Below are 21,684 nucleotides of genomic sequence, written 5' to 3'. Positions count from 1 at the left end.
TAAGCAGAGATCTTTTGGGCCATATAAAAATATTTGCCATGATTGATAATTCATGTAATAGATGTTTCTATAAACTTTTTTGTAAATGAAATAGTTTTAAAAGATTTTGGCTTTTAAAGACTTATCTTAAGGATAATGTTGATAATTTTTAAAGCAAAGAATTTTTTGCATAAATAATCCCCTGTTTATAAATCTTTTCAAAAGTCTTTTAGAAGTGAACCTTTCATTAGAAGAATATAGTATATAGTATACTACTAGAAGAATAGTGAGGTGTTTATTCATGTAATAAGAAATTTCTTATTATTCATATTATTATATTCCCCTGCTTTTTGAGTTACAGCATATAGTACCTTATAATTTATTTTTCCCAAAAGATAAAAAAAAGTGGTAACTATTTGATCTTGGAATTACAGGGACTTTATTTCTTTCCATGATTTACATTTCCTGTTCTTTGTGTTATGTAACTAGAAAATACTTAAAAAATCAAACATAAAATTTATTCTCATAAAGATATTATAAGGGATTTAAAAAAGAACCTCCCCACCCCCAAATTTTCATTTTCTTCTGTTGTGCTTAGGAGCAGTAGGTTGTTGAAGCAAGAGACACTGGCATGTTTCTCAACCCTTACTTAGCTGGCCAAACATGATGGAGTCCCTTAATCTCTCTGAACTTCATTTCCTTCCAACTGTGAGATGAATAAGTTGCACTTATCCTTGAGGTGGTACCTTTTAGCTCTAATATTTTATAATTTTGTGGCACCTGTACTTGCTATACACTCTAGCTCCTTTTACACCATTGGATGTGCCTTGATAAGTTCCCATTAAAAACAATTCAGTGGCTAAATAATGGAAGTTATGTTTAAATCCTGCTATGTAGCAGTCTACAGATGTTTGAAAAACACAGGTAAAAATACTTTGTATTTATTAGTGCCAGTGTCTTTAATCAATGTTTATATTTCTGGAAGATCTTAGTTGAGATATACATTTTAAAAATTAAAAAAAAAAATTCTGTTTATTGTCTGTAGCTGTTTTTTGTAGGGCTTACTCTATTTTATTTGTTTATTTAAAAAAATTTTTTTTAATGATTATTTGTTTTTGAGAGAGAGAGAGAGAGACAGAGCATGAGCAGGGGAGGGGCAGAGAGAGAAGGAGACACAGAATCCAAAGTAGGCTCCGGGCTCTGAGCCGTCAGCACAGAGCCCAGCGCAGGGCTCGAACTCATGAACCGTGAGACCATGACCTGAGCTGAAGTCGGACGTTTAACTGACTGAGCCACCCAGGGGCTCTGGGCTTGCTGTATTTTAAAAAAGCTGCCATGCAGTCTATACATTAGAGTCAGCACTGCAGAAATTTAACTGCTTCCTTCATATTTATTGAGTTATTATGGTGTTCAGTCCAAGGACCCTTTGAAATGTTTGATATGTTACAAATGGACTGTAGAGTATACTGAAAGAGAGAGGTCTTAGTTTCTAAATTTTTAGGAATTTAATGTGTATTCAGTATAGAAATAAGCAGTTAGTATGCAGGCTGTACCCACTTTGGTATATCAGATAGGAATAGGACTCTTGTATTTATTTCTGTGGGGTCAGGAAGTGTGGCAAGATATAGAGAACAGGAGGAAAGAGAAAGGTCCTTTGCTGGATGTCTTTATTTTATTCTAATAAATCATTTCATTTCTTCCTTTAAAAATTCTCTTTACCTGTTCTCTCTTCCTCATACTGAACAGCAGCACTAGAGATGAACCACTCTGTATGGTTCCTCAGTCTCTACCCATTCATATACATACTAAGAAAAACTAATTCTAAATAGCTGAGAAGCAACATTTAAAAATAGGTTTCTTTTTTTCTTTTTAAAGGAGTGGAATAGGAGTGGAGAATAAGTTTTGTTTCTCTTGATTCTAATAAAATTATTTCTTTAACATCTGGATCATCACAAGTTTATTTTATAGTTAGGATTTGAAAGTGTAACTGCTAAATGCAAGTGAAAACAAGCTTCTAATTTAAGAGCAATGTCAGTTTTACTAACATTTCTCTGGAGATGGAAGAGTTATCCCTACAAGTTATTTATGTTAGGAATTTTATGTTTAGTACTAAAGACCAATAAGTTAACAGCAACTAGATGATGTTGTTAATGATTTACTGAAGGTAAAACTTGCCAACTTTAACCTAAAGAAGTGGTAAAAGTAAAGATCACCAAACATTTTAAAGAGCTTATATAAGAGCACACTCTGTAAATACTGATTTTCTTGGCATCGGTCATTTTTTCTCTTAGCTATGAAAAATAAATGATATTTCTATTTTTAATATGCAGGCTATTTTTTTCTAACCCGATTATACTTTGCCTTTAGAAATTTTTCAATCCAAGCCATGTAAGGAAAAATTTTTCTCTTATAGTTTGTAGTTTAAAAATTATGTGTATAGGGGCCACTGGGTGCCTCAGTTGGTTGAGCGTCCGACTTCAGCTCAAGTCATGATCTCATGGTTCGTGAGTTCAAGCCCTCCGTTGAGCTCTGTGCTGACAGCTCAGAGTCTGGAGCCTGCTTCAGATTCTGTGTCTCCCCCTGCTCTCTATCCCTCTGTCTCCACCCCGCACCCCCTCCCCCCCCCCCGCTCACACTCTGTCTCAAAAATAAATAAACGTTAAAAAATTTTTTTAAAAATTGTGTATATATAACAAATAGAGACAAACTTTGTTGTTTGTGTGTATGTGTTTAACCAGAAAAAAACATAAGAAGCATGGGAATATGTTTAACTGTAAAGAGAGTTAAGGGCTCATACTGTCAAATACTTAACAAAATTTTTGAGATGTTCATAAACCTCAGTTCAGATATTTACATTCAAAAGCAAATGGATAGTCAGCAAGGTTAGTGATCCATGGAATGGGTGTAGAACATATGAGGATGTTGAGTTCCCTATTCACACATAGCTTACTAGAAATATTACTTCTGGAACTGAGAAAAATGTTAAAAAATCATACTTTAGCATCAGAATATAGAAATATATTTGTTTAAATCAAACCAGCTGGCTAATCTTTCCTGACTTATGTTAAGCCAAATAAACAGTGATAAGAAGAAATAGAGCTTAACTGTCAAACTTGAGTTTTTTAAAACAATTATTGTACAGAGAAATAGTGGACTCCTATGTAGATCTCCTCTAGACCTATTGCCAGTTTTCAGGTACACAAGCTAGACTCTGGAAAGAGAACGCTGATAACTTTTGTTATAGAGGTCATTGAAAGAATGAAGGACTATATTTTCAGGATCATTGATGAAACCTTTATGTAAAAGAAAATACCCTTTGAAACACATTAGAAATTATACTTCTTTCAGGGGGTTAATATACATTGAGAAAATATACAGTGAAGACTTTTTGGAAAGGGGCAAGTGTTTTTGTTTTTGTTTTTGTTTTTGTTTTTGTTTTTTACAACTGTTGGAGGCTATCAAAATTCCTCTTTAACTATGAATGACATATGTTTTAGTTAAAGTATTGCTTACTCTGTTTATGATCTATTCAATAAAAAATGGCATTCTTTCTTTTCTGTTGCATTCTAAAATTAGTATTTGTACTTGTAGGTGAATAGAAAGAGTTGTTAAATAGGCTAATTTTCTTACTCTTCTGCTATTTAAAAATAAGGCAGGATGGGCGCCTGGGTGGCTTAGTCGGTTAAGCATCCAACTGTTGGTTTTGGCTCAGGTCATGGTCTCAGGGTTTCTGAGTTCAGGCCCCACATTGGGCTCTGTGCTGACAGCGTGGAGCGTGCTTGGGATTCTCTCTGCCCCTCTCTCTTTGTCCCTCCCCCGCTTATGCCATCTCTCTCAAAGAAACTTAAATAAACTTAAAAAAAAATAAGGCAGGGATTAAGGCTTCAGTTAGGTTTTGAGTAATTTCTGAATTTTAGATATAGGCTAATTTTCCCATTGTATACAATCTAAGCTCAATATTGCACATAAATTAGGATATGTAAATAATTGTATTATGGAAAGAATGATGGCAAGAATCTACCAGTAGTTAACCTTTCTAAGTTTTAGTTATGCCATTCATAAAGTGGTAGTAATACCTACTTGAAAGGGTTTTTGATCTGGAATAGATATGATTATATATTGAACATAACTAATTTGTACTCTAAAGATTTATAGAAAGTACAAGTAAGGTAACAATAGCTGTACAAAGAGTAAAGTTAATAGTAGTATAGTTATAATGAGATTGTAGTGTAGTAGTGTCGATACAAGAAGTAAAAAATGTTTTTATTTCACCTTGTGATTAAAAAATTTTTAAGTCCAGCTATTACCAAACACCTAAAAACACTTATTTAAATACACTGTGCTGTAAATACATTGGTCTAATATTGTTCCATGATTGTTATAGTACTGTTATATGTATATATATCACACTAAACTGTTGTCCTTAACCTTTTCCTTGCCCCAGCCTCCACATCAGAATGTATTTTTTAGGAGTATATAGCCATGCCAGGCATAGTGGTGTGTATTTTAATGCCACCACTGTGCTGGAGCACTAAAATTAAAAGTCTAGAATTGTGCTTATTTAGTGACTTAAGATGGAAAACCATAGTAGGTCTGCAGATTAGGTTAATTTGACAGATTTTTGCATTTAAAGTACTCTGAGCTGTTACTACTTTTAAGCAGAATAGATACAATATTTATGTTCATATTGAACAGAGATAGCAGGTGAGGATTATTTATAAATTGGTGAGTTCTAGAACTATTAGAGTGATTGTTTAGTGTGTTAAAGTTTAACCAGGAGTAAATGACAGTAAATTTGTTAACACAAAATTTTTAATTTAGTTTTTAAAAAGATTTTTTTTGTTTATTTTGAAAGAGAGAATGTGTGCAAGTGAGCGCATGTAGGGGAGAGGGAGAGAGAGAGAGAGAGAGAGGCAGAGGCAGAATCTGAAGCATGCTCCAGGCTGTCTACGCAAAGCCCTACATGGGGCTCTCAAACTCATGAACTGTGAGATCGTGACCTGAGCCGGAGTCATATGCTCAACCGACTGAGCCATCCACGTGCCCCTAAAATTTTTAATTTTAAAATAATTAGATGGGATCTTGTAAGTTCTGATATTTCAACTTAAATACATACCTCAACTAAATACTTTCCCTTTTGCTCTTCCAAGGTAACAAAGCAATAGTGGCTATAGAGAAGATTGTAAGATTTAAAAAAAATTTTTTTTAATTTTTTTTATTGATTTTTGAGAGCAGGGGAGGGGCAGAGAGAGAGAGAGGGAGACACAGGATCTGAAGCAGGCTCCAGGCTAAGAATAATTTAAGCAACAAAATAAAGTAGTACAGGTATAAAAATAAATATTTGAGTCATACTGATATGAATAAATAATTGAATGACAAAAGAAAAAAATATCTCCCAAGCAGAATTCCAAATAATTTATGTAAATATTCTGCCCTCAAGAAGAGAACCTAACTCTCCACTCCTTAAGTATGTACTGTGCATAGTGACTTCTTTTCAAAAAATACAGTATAGAAAGGGTGAGGAAAAAAGAATACAGTGGAGAAACCTGACAAATACCTCAGCCAGGTGATCAAGTCAATATTGACAGCACTAAATCATATTAACAGTATATACCCTTGGTATAACATGATAAAAATGGTACTTTACCTCTGTGTTCTCCCCAAACCCCAACCTAATAAGGAGGAAAACATCAGATAAATTCCAGTAAAGAAAAATCTATTAATACCTGACCAGTACTCCTCAAAATTGCCCAGGTCATCAACAATAAGGAAAGTTAGGTCTGAGAAACTGCCACAGCTAAGAGAAGCCTAAGGAGACATGAAAATTAAATCTAATTGGTATTCTAAAGGGATTTCAGAACAGAAAAAAAGATACTGGGTAAAAGCTAATAAAGTATAGATTTTAGATAATATTAATAATTATTAATATTGATTTATAAATTGTAATATGGTAACATAAGATTAATAATAGATAAGTGGGAGTTCTAGAATATATTCTTGATTTTTCAATAAATCTAAAAATGTTCTTAAAACAACTATTTAGAGCTGCCTAGGTGGTTCAGTTGGTTAAACGTAAACTTGATTTCGGCTCAGGTCATGATCTCATGGTCATTGAGACAGAAACCCCACATCAGGCTCGTTGACTGTGCACTGGGGGTGGAGCCTGCTTAAGATTCTCTCCCTCTCTGCCTGCCCCTCCTTGCTCTCTTTCTCAAAAGAAAAAAAAATAAGTAAAACATTAAAATTTTTTTTAAATAAAATAAAAATTAAATCTTACAATCTTGGGGCACCTGGGTGGCTCAGTTGGTTGAGCATCCAACTTTGGCTTAGGTCATGATATCACAGCTTGTGGGTTTGAGCTCCACATCACACTCACTGCTGTCAGAGCAGAGCCCACTTCAGATCCTCTGTCTCTTCCTCTTCTTGTGTGTGCTCTCACGCCCTCTCTCTCTCAGAAATAAACAGACATTTAAAAATATATTTTAGCTTTGGCCATCGGGAACCTATCTTTTCCCTCGTATATCCCAATAAGGTGGTGTATTTTTGGTGTGTGTGTGTGAGCTCTTTCTTTCTTTCTTTCTTTCTTTCTTTCTTTCTTTCTTTCTTTCTTTCTTTCTTTCTTTCTTTTCCTTCCTTCCTTCCTTCCTTCCTTCCTTCCTTCCTTCCTTCCTTCCTTCCTTCCTTTCTTTTCTTTCTTTCATTACAAAATACTACAGACTCTTACTTATTTCGTACCCCATTCCTAGAATTGTTTTTGGAGAATGGTGTTAGAAGCCTGTATTTGGGTATGATGTGTGCTCATTGCTACTGGGATGTGTTATTTTATTTAGCTGTCTCAGCTAACAGAATAAGAAAATACGTATGTGTATACTAACCTGTATATATACACATATCCATAAGTATTTCTATGTGTAATCATCTGTATCTATACTAAGCTAAACATGAGTTCATGTTTTGAGTCTCCTTCCAATCCGTTATATTACCACTGGATTATTCTAGCTCCTCCTCTTGCTTATCTGTAAATACCCACTGCAGCACTGACAAACATGGCCATCCATCACCCATTTATTTAATTGTTTAATTCCATTATAATTTTTTTAATGTTTATTTATTTTTGAGAGAGAGAGAGAGAGAGCGAGCGAGCACGAGCGGGGGAGAGGCAGAGAGAGAGAGACAGAGAAAGAACCTGAAATAGGCTCCAGGCTCTGAGCTGTCAGCACGGAACCTGATGTGGGGCTCAAACTCAGGACGGTGAGATCATGACCTGAGCCAAAGTCGGATGCTTAACTGAGTGATCCACCCAGGCGCCCCTGTTTAATTCCAGTATAAATGTATAGCAGTATTAGAATTGTTAATTTTTACTCTAATGGGAAATAACTGTCAGCGTAAGTGCTTATGTGCAGAATATTTTGCCGTTAGTCTTAGAGATGCCACTCATTTCCAAAGGTCCTAGGTCAGGACCTTTTCCTTTTTACCCCCTCAGTGAGGTTTATAATACAGTTAGATCTTGTGTTTGTTTATATTCCTTCCTAGGGATTCCCTTACCTTCTAAATGATTTTTTTTTTTTTAATTTGTATACCTTTACAGTTCATTCTTTGTCCTTCAAAAGTTTTATGGATTTTGCCAGATGCATGATGTATGCATCCTAGATTACAGTATCCTGTAGAAAAATTTCACTGGTGATATTATTTCAATAATAATTACAAAGGTGATTTTAAAAAATCACCTTTGTATCATATTCAAACCTCTTCTCTTCCCCTGAACTTCTGATCTTTTTATTGTCTTTTAGTTTTACCCTTTATAAAATGTATAATTGGAATCATAAAATGTAGCCTTATCACGCTGAAGAAATTTACGTTTTAAATGTTCTTTTTTAGTATCCTTAGAAACTTTGTCTTGGAATGACCATGATTTAAGTCTAGTTCATACTTCCACCTAATGTAACACCTGTATAGTATCCTTTGATGCTGGTCATTCAGTGTCTGTTTGAACTTAACTAGTTAAGCGTTTACAACTTTATGAAACCTTTGCTGTATTGAGCCTCAGATTCTTCCTTAGAACTTCTACTCAGTGATGTTTGACTTTGGGGTGACTTGGAATGTCTCTTCCATTTTCTACATAGCAGGCTTTCATATCTCGAAGACAGTTTTAGTATGTTCTTTTGTGTTAGCTACATTTCTTTAACTTTTTTGCGTTTCAGAACCCTAGCTGGTTAACAACTTCTGAGTATACTATAGTACTAAATATGGTGTTCAGAATGTAATCTTATACATCAGCTACATAGCTTTCTGTATTGTTTCTTTTGCCACTTTCTCGTTTATCTTACACACTGCAGCCTTATTATTAGCCTTCCAAATGCAAATGTGTTCTTATATCATCATTGTTGAAAATTTGCAGTTGCTCCTTATTGTATTAGAGTGGTATTTATTTATGAAGGACATGTTTCAGAATTATCTGTAGAGTTTTGTTTTTTTTTTTAATTTTTAAAAAATCTTTATTCACTTTTGAGAGACAGAGACAGAGCATGAGTGGGGTAGGAGCAGAGAGAGAGGGGGACCCAGAGTCCAAAGCAGGCTCCAGGCTCTGAGCGCTCAGCGCAGAGCCCGACGTGGGGCTCGGACCCACGAACTGTGAGATCATGACCTGAGCTGAAGTGGGACGCTCAACTGACTGAGCCACCCAGGTGCCCCTGTTTTTTGTTTAAAAAAAAAAATTTTTTTTTAACATTTATTTATTTTTGAGACAGAGACAGAGCATGAATGGGGGAGGGTCAGAGAGAGAGGAAGACACAGAATCTGAAACAGGCTCCAGGCTCTGAGCCATCAACACAGAGCCTGACGCAGGGCTTGAACTCACGAACCACGAGATCATGACCTGAGCCGAAGTTGGACGCTTAACCGACTGAGCCACCCAGGCGCCCCTGTTTTCGTTTTTAAATACAGACGCTCAAGCTGTGTCTCCTGGGGATTCTGGAAATGGAAAGTGATTTTAGAGAGTCTTATTTTGTAAAAGAGGAAATTGAAGGCCTGATAGGCTGATCTATTTGATTTTGATCATAGCTTGTCAGAATGGGACTAGAACCCATATGTCTTGGTCCTACTGGATCTACAGTTCTTTCATTTCAAGATTTTTATTTTGTGTTCTCAGCTTGCCCTAAGCTGTATTTTCTCTGTACTGTCACTGTTATCTCAGTGTACATGCCACTTAACCTGCCTCTGTGCTTTTCCTTGCACTGTTTGTTCTACCTGGAATATCTTAACCTTCTTTCCTATTGAATTATCATAAATTTTCAGAGTTTACTTGGTTTTTACTTCTTATATAAAATATTGTTTGAGTCTCTCAGGAATGATCATTCTGTTCATAACATGCTTATGTACTTATGATTAGTCAAATTTTACATGTTTTTCTCTTGCAGTATATTAATCATTACAGTTTTTGCCAGTTTTAGGAATTGAATAGGAATTTTAGAAGCTTTCTTGCTTTTCAGTATTTACTATTTTTTTAATGTTTAATTTGAGAGAGGGAGAGAGTGTGGATGCATGTGTGAGTGGGGGAGGGGCAGAGAGTGAGGGAGAGAGAGAATCGCAAGCAGGCTCCTTGCTGTCAGTGCAGAGCCCAACATGGCTCAATCTGTCATGAACCACGAGATCAGGACCTGAGTCGAAGTTAAGAGTTGGGCACTTAACAGACTGAGCCACCCAGGCACCCCTTTTTCCCCCCACATTTAAATAAGCAACTACCACATACACACGTACACTCTCTTACCTAAATTGTAATGATCAAGATGTAGGGTTGCACGGTGATTATAGTTGTACCCTTCAGACTGGCTTACATAGTGCTATGTACAGTGAGCATACTTGGTAGGTGTTTGCATGGGTTTATATAAGTTTAAGCTATTATTATGTGTTTTTTAGCAGCTATTTCACACTTTAGCGTCATAATTGAACTTAGGATCAGTTGGGAGGCTCACAATTTTCAGTTCCTGTTAAGGGAAGTTCATGCCATTCTGTACTTGTTTGACTGTTCTGTAGTTCATTTCCATACTTTCTGCTCATGTGGTTAAATTTCATCATTTCTAGTATTCTGACTTGTTATTTTTTAATCTTGATATTTTTCATCTACAGTATTTGCTATCCTTCTCAGCTTCATGTCATCCATAAACTTGGTAAGTTTGCCATTTATTCTGTCCCTCTAAGTCTTACATGTGGAAAAAGACCAACCTGTATGTATCTTTAGCATCCCTAAAAACTCACAAGAACATACATACCGTTATAACAGTGTTCTGTATGCAGTTGTTTAACAGCTAAAAAGTCATCCAAATAACTATTCACTTCCTATTTTCTTTTGTGGGTTTTTATTTTTTAATCTTTATGAGCACTTTCTATGTCTCTTGAATCTTAATATGCTGTGGGACAGTATTAAAGAAGTAGAAAAATGGCCTTCCTCTCAAGCATAGCACACTACAATAAATAAGACATACATTTTAAAAACTAGTGGGGTAGGTGCATCTAAAAATGACTGCCTTCGGGAATATACTATCTGGTGACCTAGAGCCAGAAGAGCCAATTTCTTTATAAACCATAGAGATTATTATATTTCACACAATTTCTTTTTGGAAGTAAGGTCTGTGAGAGAAAAGCCATTAATGTGTCATGAGTAGACATTGTGAAGTAGGGGAAACTTATCCCTTAGATCTTCTTAAATACCTTCCTCTCTGAGAGCAGTTACTTGGCATACTTTTTGCTATGGGCGGAGCTGATAAAACCCAGGTATCAGGTAGGATTCTCTATGAAGAAAAGAATGACTTGATGCTGTATTTATGAATACAATATGAATGACTTCCATTTCCAACTCAGAAAGAATGTGAAATGAGTGAGTGACCAGAATTTTTTTGTATTTTATTATTTAATTTTAATTCCAGTATAGTTAATACAGTGCTGTATTAGTTTCAGGTGTACAATATCATGATTTAACACTTCCATGCATCACCTGGTGCTCATGACGCCTAGTTCTCTCATTAATCCCCATCACCTGTTGCACCCATCCCATCACCTGCCTCCCCCCTAGTAACCATCAGTTTGTTCTCTATAGTTAAGAGTCTGTTTCTTCGTTTCTCTCTTTCTCTATTTTTCCCCTTTGCTAATTTGTTTTATTTCTTAAATTCCACATATGAATGAAATCTTTGTCTTCCTCTGTCTTATTTCACTTACCATTATACAATGACCAGAATTGAACAAATATTTTATAATCCTAGAATGTTGCACTGTGAATAAGCTTTTGCAATTATGTACTTGGTCCATTTTTCTAATTTCGTAGCTGGGAAAGCTAAGGCCTAAGGTTTAGTGATTTGAGGAAAATCTCACAGTTTCTGATAGAGCTGGGATTTGAACCAGGACTCCTGTGTGAATATTAAATAAAGTTCTAAATGTAGAAGTGTTCCCTCTGTAACATCTTCTTCCTAGAAAACTTTCCCTTTTAAGAAAAATGTGCAGTTTCTTGTGCATGTAACAGTAATGAAATATTTATATACAGATATGGAATAATTATGAAATCAAACAGTTTATAATTGTTTAACCACAATCCAGGTTAAGAAATACAATATGGAGGCACCTGGGTGGCTCAGTCAGTTGAGTGTCTGTTGATTTCAGCTCAGGTCATGATCTCATGGTCATGATCCCACGTGAGTCCCACATTGGGCTCTGCACTGGGGTGGAGCCTGGTTAAGAGTCTCAATCTCCCTTCCCCCCTCACCCTCCCCTGCTTGTGTACTCTCTCTCTCTCTCATTTGCTGTTTTAAAAGGTTTTACCATTTAGGGTATATCCCTAAATAATAAAATTTAGTTAAGAAAAATGTTTTTAATGTTTATTTATTTTTGAGAGAGGGAGAGACAGAGTGCAAGCTGGGGAGGGGCAGAGAGAGAGGGGGAGACACAGAATCCGAAGCAGGCTCCAGGCTCCGAGCTATCCAGACAGCCTGACACGGGGCTCGAACTCACAAACCGTGAGATCATAACCTGAGCTGAAGTCGGACGCTCAACCGACTGAGCCACCCAGGCACCCCAAAATTTAGTTTAGTTTATGAACCACACTGCATGTACTCTTTTGTGATATGTTTGTGATATTGATCTGGGTTGATTTACATAGATGTACTTCGTTCATTTTCTTTGCTGTATAGTGTTCCATTGTATATCTAAACCATAGTTTATCCTTTCTGCTTAGATGGACATTTGGATTATTTCTGGTTTGGGATCATGAATAGATTATAGGTCTGCTATAAATATATGCTTCTGTGTATATTCAAGAGTTTCTTGAAGTAAGATACCTACATATGGGATATCTGGGTCTTGGGGCTATGTGCATCTTCAGTGTACTAGTTAATTATGAACTGAGATATACTAGTCCATTCTGAGAGGGCTGTTTACTTCCTTTTCACCCTTATTCCTGGGGTGTAGCCCTTTAGGATCCAAGGCCAAAGCATAGGCTTGTTTCCCAGAGCCTCTACCTTTGGTAGGTCCTAGACTCCCTAGATTCTGTGTGTCTTACTTTCTTGTATGTTTGGTAATTTTTAAATATGAGCTTTTACTTTCTTTGGAAAACTCTTAATGGGTTATCTTTGAGGTCTGGGGTAAAGATGAATTCATCCAGAGAAGATTGCATTTGATTCTGTGGGTATCTTGGTGGGGGATGGGTTTGTATGCATCAGTCCAGAAGCACTGCTTTAAACAATAGTCATGGTTCTTTAAGGCCACCCAGGTGATATGATTTGGACTATCTTATGGTAACAGCATTTTGTGGTTGAAAATTTTATCCGTGGCTTTTCTTAGTCCCAAAGCAACTTCTCTATGGGATGGGAGTGAGGGGTAGATGAGCCTGAGGGAAGAACATCTCCTATTAGACTATCTGCCTCAGTGGCTTTGATTTTTGTTTCCTGGGCAAGTGAAATATAGAAAATTGAGCCCAAGCTTACATGGTCCAGTACCTGCCATCAAGGCAAAAGCAGATTTGTGCTGTTTGACACTCCTAATTTGTGCCTTCAGTTAGATTTTGGCCTGATAATAAAAAGTCTTAGCATCTTAACAGTTCTTCCATGATTTTAAAATAAACGGGTACTGTACATGGTTTTTTCTTAACTTGTCTTTAATTCAGGGTTTTTAGTTATTTTCAATACAAAATTGATCTTTGTACTTGGCAAAGGCATATTATCAGAAGCTGAGGTATTTCCGTCTTAACACAGAATATCATAAAAGGTTTTTTGATCATCTAATTTTCATAGTGAGAAATCATTTATGAATTATTGAATTTTTGCTTTTCTGTAGTTTCAGTGTTTGAAACTCTTCACGAAGGAAGAGAAAGTATCACAGCTTTTGTTTCACTAAATTGATAATTTTAAGATATGTATGTTCTGCTCATATCAAAATAATTTTTGTTAAATTATGTATGTGTTGAGCTCAGTATTTTGCAGAAAGTAGAAATACCTTACTTGATTGAAATGATGGTGTAGAGTAAATTGAAGCATTTTTCCTTAAATTGTTTTACGCTGGTAAGTTGTTAGGATGGAATTTGTTACCATTTAAAATTGCCTGATTGTTATTCCTGAGAACTGATTCATTTTATATAGTTTTTATCCTGTTGAAAATAATATCCACTGTATGTCTTGTTCTTCTTCCTCTTGCTCTTACTTCCTCCTTGCTCACCAGTGCACACATGTGAAAACATTGGTTGGCTTATAAGTTTTTCTATACTCCTTTCCCTTTTCTTTGTACAATTTAAATGAATAAATTTATTTTTAAATCAACTTCCTTTAGTTTTTTCAGTGTTTAATCAAGTTCAATGTTCATAGGATAATCAAGTTGTTCTTTTTCAGTAGCAAAGCATGATGAATAGCTTCTCCATTACTCAGTTTTTATTTAGAAAAGATATAAAAGTTAGAAAAGCTAGAAAGATAGTATGCTCTTCAGCTAAATTCATCAGTCAACAGCTTAACATTAAAAAAATTTTTTAATGTTTATATTTGAGAGAGTGTGGGGCAGAGGCAGAGAGAGAGGGAGACACAGAATCTGAAGCATGCTCCAGGCTCTGAACTGTCAGCACAGTGCCCAATGTGGGGCTCAAACTCATGAGCCGTGAGATCATGACCTGAACTGAAGTCATGTGCTCAACCGATTGAGCTACCCCAGCGCTCTTTAGCTTAACATTTTATAATATTCTCTCCCTTTCTCCCTTTCCCCTCATGTTCCCTCCCGTCCTATGTACTATAAACTTTTCTTTCTTTTTCTTTTCTTTTTTTTTTTGTTGAGCCATTTAAAAGTATATTATAGATTCATTACCCTTACACTTCAGTATACATCTAAAAATTAGAATATTTTCCTGCATAACCTTAAATACCTTATTATACCCCAGTGGTCTGGCATTGATGCAATAAAATGATATAATTTATAATCCATATTTAAATTTTTTCCATCTATCCCCAAAAATGTCCCCTGAAATGTCCATTTTTTCCTCCTGTGGGACCTAATTCATGATCATATGTTACATTTGATTGTCATATCTCTGCATCTTTAATCTAGAGCAAGGCCTAGCAGACTTTTCTTTGGAGATCAGCTGTACTTTGCAACTATTCCACTCTGTCATTGTTGCTAAAAAAGCAGCCGTGGACATTATGTAAACGGATGAGTGTGGTTATGTTCTAATAAAACTGTTTATAAAAACAGGCTAAAGGCTGTAGACCTCTTGTCTAGAATAGCTTTCTATATTTTTTTGTCTTTAATGACACTATATAATGACTGAACAATCAGGTCAACTTTTTGGCAGGATGCCCCCCAACTTGGGTTTTTAAAAATGTTCCCTCATTACTTTTTTAAGATAGCAAATGCCATGCAACCTTAAGAGTTGTTTCCACAATAGAAATGGAAATCTAATTTCTTGGGAAAGATTCTCGTTTAGTTGAAAATAAAATCTTATTCTTTCTTCCTTTGTCTCTCTTACAGTGTGTATAGAAATTGGACATTAAAATGAAACTTCTAGACTGCTAATTTCTTGGTATTCTCTTGTAATGAAACTTCTAGACTGCTAATTTCTTGGTATTCTCTTGTAGACACCAAAAATTTTACCTATATATACTCTTTTATATAAGTGTGTTATATTCACAGATGTAAATAAAGAATTCAAGAGGGCTTGGATAATGAACGGTAGTGAAATAACTTAGATTTAGAATTGAAGAGTATTTATATTTTAGTCAAATATAATTCCATAATATAAAAGCTAAAGTTGTCTTATGTTGAAGACATGCGACAATAAAATTAACAATTCTTTGCCACACGTAAACCTATTTTTAGCACTGGATTCATTTTTAGAAATAAATATTTTTTGATAGATTTAATACAGAGTTGTCCTTGCGGGAATGATGTTACTATATTTGCATTCATACAAAAGTATATACATTTAAAAAAATCATTCTACAGATTACTTTGTTGAATGAGTAGCAAAAGTGTGAAAGTAGCATGTTTTACTGGAATTAAAGAGTGTGAGTATTTTTAGTGCTTGAATTTCCTTTAAATATCTGTATGAATATCTGTGGTTGGGTGCTATACTGCCTTCATTTATTAGTTTTGACTAAGACAATGTTTTTCTTCATATTGTGCCTTTATCACAATTTGATTCTTGTTTGACTCTTGACCCTGTAAAACAAATCTGTTTCCTTTTCTGCATAGCTGTGTATTAAATAAAGATTGAAACAGTATTCTATTGGAGGATTTAATTTCTTGGCTAAATATTCTTAGAGTCTTTAACCATTCTTCACCTCACATCTCCACAATAAATGGCTCTATGATCTTGACAGATTACTTACTCTGTGCCTTGGTTTCCTTATTTGTAAAATAGAGATAATAGTACCTATCTTACAAGTTTATAATGAGGACTGTGTTATTATACTTAAAATACAACGTCTGGCTTATAGTATACATTCAGTAAATGTTAGACACTATTGTTATTTCTTATTCTATACTTTCTCATCCATCTTGTCTTTTCATGAACCTGTTTGTCTCTCATAAAGCAGAACTGAATATAGTAAGAGGGATGATCTGACCAGTCCAGGAGGAATACAATGGTAACATCCTCCATTAAGTTGAAGTTTTCTTATTTTAATTCATTGTGGAGAATTTCAGACTTACAAAAATGTAGACTAATATGATGGACCCTCACATACCCATCCTCTATTCCCAACAAAATGACCAATCCTGTCCATTCAGTCCTCAGCTTTTTTTCTCCCTCTTTGGTATAATTGTAGCTCCTCTGTTATACCTAAAGTCCATGCCCGACTTACTTTGATAATTACTAAAGCTTTAGCATCTTATTCTCTTAGTAAATAATTATGAAATTAATGAACAAATGAACCCTGCCTTGATTGAGGTCTGGATCAGCTTCCAGTAGTTTGTTTTTGGAGGTTAAGTGGGTGGGTAGGTGGGATTGAAAATATGTTTGCTTGTATCATACTTTTAAAATTTTTTTCATATTGTTTTTTTTTTAAAGATGTCACCCCAGGTTTTTACAGTTCCTTCCATTTCTGCATGGGGATATATGTGGTAATCTTACTGGTAAAATCTCTGAATACTCTAGGAAATAATTCAAATTAGGTGGACTAGAAGACTTGAATTTACTATTTTCTCAATATTTCTTAATTTTCTTAATTTCACTTATCTGGATTTTAAGACTTTTACCAATGTTTATTATAGGCCTTTCAATTTGATAATCATTTTATCTTGATAAAAGAGAAGCAAATAGAGGTTGAAGAATTCTACTTTGTCATCTCTGTTGAAATATTTTTTTAAAGTCAGAGTTATTGTGGAATACTTTAAGTACACTAAAAATTGTTAACAATTTATTGGTTTCAAAGAGAGGCTTTCTTCCTAGTGGCAACAGCTGACTATAGCACTTTTTAAAAAATTTTTTTTAGTGTTTTTATTTATTTTTAAGAGAGAGAGAGAGAGCGAGCAGGTGAGGGGCAGAGAGAGTGAGGGAGACACAGAATCTGCAGCAGCTCCAGGCTCTGAGCTGTCAGCACAGAGCCTGACTCAGGGCTCAAATTCACAAGCCATGAAATCGTGACTTGAGCTGAAGTCACACGCTCAACTGACTGAGCCACCCAGGTGCCCTGACTGTAGCACTTTTTTTCAAGCCTGTGCTTATTTTTTCTATAACTCTGTTCTTGTTCCTTATTAATTGTTAACTGTGCTTTCAACAGTTTGCTGAAAATTTAATAGGCTCATAGCCATTTTTATATTGATGATACAGAAGTATGCAACTCTTGCTTAAAACAGAGATCATGTTATAGAGACACCATGAGAAGTCTTTGGTTGTTCACTTAGTGGGGAAGGACTTCTGAAGTTGAAGTATGGCAGGCAGTTCAGAGTATTGTAGAGAGGATAGGTTCCAGTACTCAGCTCACTACCATCACCTTAAGATTGAGCCTGGGTGAGCCTGCCTGGTGGAAACAGCCAGCATAGACAGGGTTTGTATGCTCCATACATTTCAAAGCAAATTAGGGCTTTGTGAAAGTGAGTTTAGACTCCATATCTGTAACTTATCCAGGAGTGACTTAGTATGGTCCTTGCTTTCTAACTCAGTTCTAACTTTTCAATGAAGTATCTTTAGCTTCAGAGGAATTTACCCTTCAATGTTAGCAGTTTTTACCTTAATATACACATTTCAAGAACAAGAATAACGTATGTTTTTTAGGCAGGGCGCTTAAAAACTGTCCTGGTGAAGAATGCCATGTTGGAATTATGCCATGGCTGTGAACCTTAGAATTACATTGTCTTACCTTTGAAATTTCTGCTAGTTTGCAGACTTCTGAACTTAAAAGAGACTTTGGTTGCACAGAACATCTGTCTATTCATTTGTTCAATCAAAAAATATTTATTGATCATCTATATGCTGGGAAGTGTGTTGCACAGTGGATAAAACAGTGAACTTCTCAGATGTGTTTGCCATAATGGAGTTTACAGTCTAGTGGGAAATGGAGTGAAATTTATTTGAAGCCATAAAGAAAATTATGTTTTACTTACACGTTAAGGACTTAACCACTTAGTTTGAAGCAAACTTGGAATGACTTGTTCTTGATTGTTTTTGCACAATGTATTCGAACATTCAGGATTTTGGGGTAACATATTTCCATATGTATATGTATCAACATGTGAAAATAGACATCAGTCAGAGAAGCAGGACAATTTGTACCAAAAAGAGAGAGAGAGAGATAAAGAGAATTAACTAGTATACACATACCATTGTGAGATTTCAGGTTAATGACAGACAGTAGATTTGTCTGGGTAAAACTATATGTCAGTTGTGCTAAACAGACCTTTGTAGATAGGGAGTAAATATCTTTAAGACCTTTCTTCTTTAAAAGTGTTCAATAGTTAAGAATTGCCTAGAAAGTAAACTTCCTGTGTGGGAGTATAATAGAGTAAATGAGAACCATGACACCTAAGATCATATCTGAATTATTTGACAGTTTCCTGTAACTCTGGGCAAGAAAATGTACTTCGGATTCCTTACTCCCAACAGAGTACAACAGAGGGCTGGATTTGCTGATTCCTTCTAGTGCTAAAACCTTATGATTTTATTTTATTTTTTATTTAGCAGTTTCCTAATGACTTTGTTGGAAAGTCAAGATGCCTTCTTATTTTCTTTACTTGTTCAGGTTCAAGAATTAAAAACTTAAGATGGGGGAATAAGGCTTTGCTTTCTCTAACTGATATTTTCTGACTAGGTACTTCGTAACTCAGGAAGACCTCATTTATTCCCAGTAATATGTTTTACTAAACTCTTTCAGGTAACTTTAAAAAGACTGTGTGGCTTAATAGTAGATCATGGCTTGAACTCAGTTTTTAATTTATTGTTGTTACTAGAAAATTTTAGTGAGGTATTTTTCTTTGTCTCTGTAGTTATCAGAGACTGTTACAGACGATTGCTGTACTCGAGGCTCAGCGTTCTCAAGCAGTCCAGGACCTTGAAAGTTTAGGCAAACACCAGAAAGAAGCACTAAAAAATCCCATTGGATTTGTGGAGAAACTCCAGAAGAAGGTATATATTAGCACTGTTTTTGAGCACCGTTACTGAGAATATATTTGGTGATAACTTGATTTATTCTTTTAATATGGGTAAATATTTTTTAAGTGTTTCATTTTTTTCCCTTCTATACCTAACCATACTACTGAAGGCAGGATGATGCCCCGCCCCCCCAAACACACAAAATATACCCCAATGAAAATAGCTGGGAACTTTAATTGAATATTTATATTAGGAACTTGTTCTATTGCCTAGCCATTTTTAGGATCTTTTCCTGTTACCTTTCCCATCTTAGAGAGTATTCCTTCTTTCACGACTTCAGGATTAATAAAGTGAAAAGAAAAATTACTTTAGGGTTTATTAATTGCTTTAAATATAAGTTACTTTTGTAATCTCCCTTGTAATATGACAGAAAATATTTGTGGTAAGAACAAAAAGTATTTTAAATGCCTTTAAGGTTATGGTTGCCAAAGACATGAGGATAAGATACAAATTTTACTTAATTTTATAATGTCCTTTATTTTAGTGAAAAATTCCTTTCAATTTTCTCTTTTCCTTAAAACAGAACTTTCATATTTAACAGTTAACCATTTGAAAGTGATTCAAGGTTTTATCACTTTCTTGTATGTGAATATGGAGATAATTTAGATGTGCATTTATTACCATAGTGTGTGTCTTGAATTAGGGATCCACTGATTGTTCAATAAATTTGAGAGGTGTAATATTAATCAGCATTGTATGAAAACATTAAAACTGAAAAACTATGAAAAAGAATCTTCTTATTCACCTTAAAAAACAAAAAACCTATAAAGCATGACTACTGTAACATAGTTATTAGTTACCAGTTTTTAATGAGTCACAAAAGTGGTGTACCAGGTGTTGAGGGAACAGCCCTGGGGACTTTGTTTCACTTAGTTGTATTAATTTATTATTTGGATTTCTCTAGCTGTATTATTCCTTGGCAGTCATTACTTTCTCTCCATGCTTGAGATCACTGAATATCATCATGTGTATAGAATCTATATATTGATTTGCTAAAACTTCTAAACTTTTTAGGATCCTATTTGCCCTCTTTGTATAGTGAGTCCACTTAGGTGTTTATTGATTCTGCATTGCCGTTATTAAACATTTGCTGGTGCAAAAAGATAGAGCACTCACTGTGGTTGCTTAAAATTGATTCAACTAAAACAGACGGTGATAGAAAAGTAATTATTAGTAAAAGATTTATTAAACTTGATCTTACTTTATTCATGTTCCCTGCTGGGCAAAAAAGATGCAATTATGCTTATTTACTAGATTTATAGGCAGTTGGTTATTTGCTGGTTCTCCATTTCCAGGTATAATTTAGAACTGAATTTCCTTTCACTTTATCTCAGAAGCAGAGATGGGATATTGACCATCTTAACAATTTTTTGTGAAAGTGTACAGAATTACATTAGATCCAGACACTTGAACAATTATGACTTACATTTCTTGCAAAGAAGTTTTTCTGCTGGATTTAATTTAGAAGTTTGATTTTTCCTTTTTGTGTGTGTGTGTTTATTCATGTATACAAATCTTCCTCAACTTAGATGGGGTTATGTCCTGATAAACCTATCTTAAGTTGAAAGTATCATAAGTCGAAATGCATTTAATACACCTATTCTACTGAACCTCATAGCTTAGCCTAGCCTACCTGAAAGGTGCTTAGAACACTTACATTAGCCTGCAGTTGGACCAAATTACTTCACACAAAGCCTGTTTTATAATAAAGTGTTGAATATCTCATGTAATTTATTGAATACTATACTGAAAGTTAAAAAGAGGATGGTTATATGGGAACAGAATGGTTGTCAGTGTATTGATTTTTTACCCTTGTGATCCTGTGGCTAACTGGGAGCTGCGGCTCACTGCCACTGCCCAGCAGCACGAGAGAGTATTGTACTACATATCGCCACCCTGGGAAAAGATCAAAATTCAAAGCACAGTTTCTATTGCATACGTCACTTTTACACCATTGTAAAGTGAAAAAATCCTAAGTTGAACCATCGTAAGTTGGGGACCATCTATACCTAATTTACCTATTTCTTTAGATTTACCATGCTATAAGTTGTTGACATGTATATGTTTTAATGGACATTTAGAAACTCCTAATTGAAATAGAGGAAACTTGTGGTATATGTTGTTGTATAGAAGCAGAGAACATTTATGGCTTGTTAGCTTCCTTCAATATTACTGTCACTATTTTAAAAGACACTCTAATTTTGCAAAAGTTGAACCTTAGACTAATGTGTACTATTATGATGGTGATAATGTAATATAAATAAAATAAAAATTATGAATTCTGTGTCAAACAGTTAAACTGGATTTTTCTTTTCAGTTTCATAGTTTTTGAGCTAATTTTTTCTCAGCATCTTACTATGGAAAATGTCAAGTACACAGACAAATTGGAAGTATTATATAGTTAACATACACATATTCACCCCTAGATTCTATAATTAACATTTTACTATATTTGCTTTATCATGTATGTATCTATCAATCTTTCATCATTCCATCTTATAGCAAGAATGCATTTTAAAGTTGCAGACATGAACACTTCACACCAAGTTACTTTAGAATGCATATTATTAACTAAAATTATTTTTTAAAACATTTTT

At 34.9% G+C, this 21,684-nt stretch overlaps 1 protein-coding gene across 7 annotated transcripts in view; it reads left to right on the top strand.

Moving 5' to 3' along the window:
- The window catches only part of ZZZ3 (zinc finger ZZ-type containing 3), a 109,779-nt gene that overhangs the window by 65,865 nt on the left and 22,230 nt on the right, over positions 1-21,684 (top strand). For all 7 annotated transcript variants that reach the window (XR_006221605.1, XM_042997617.1, XM_042997619.1 and 4 more), the window contains exon 6: positions 18,922-19,060. Coding sequence is in view for 6 of the 7 variants with exons in the window: in XM_042997617.1 (XP_042853551.1) it covers positions 18,922-19,060 (139 nt within the window). In the remaining variant the exon portion in view is untranslated. The remainder of the gene's footprint in view (positions 1-18,921; positions 19,061-21,684) is intronic.

The sequence above is a fragment of the Panthera tigris genome, chromosome C1, assembly GCF_018350195.1.
Source record: "Panthera tigris isolate Pti1 chromosome C1, P.tigris_Pti1_mat1.1, whole genome shotgun sequence".
NCBI classification, from domain to species: domain Eukaryota; kingdom Metazoa; phylum Chordata; class Mammalia; order Carnivora; family Felidae; genus Panthera; species Panthera tigris.
This window is presented reverse-complemented; position numbering and strand designations above follow the sequence as displayed.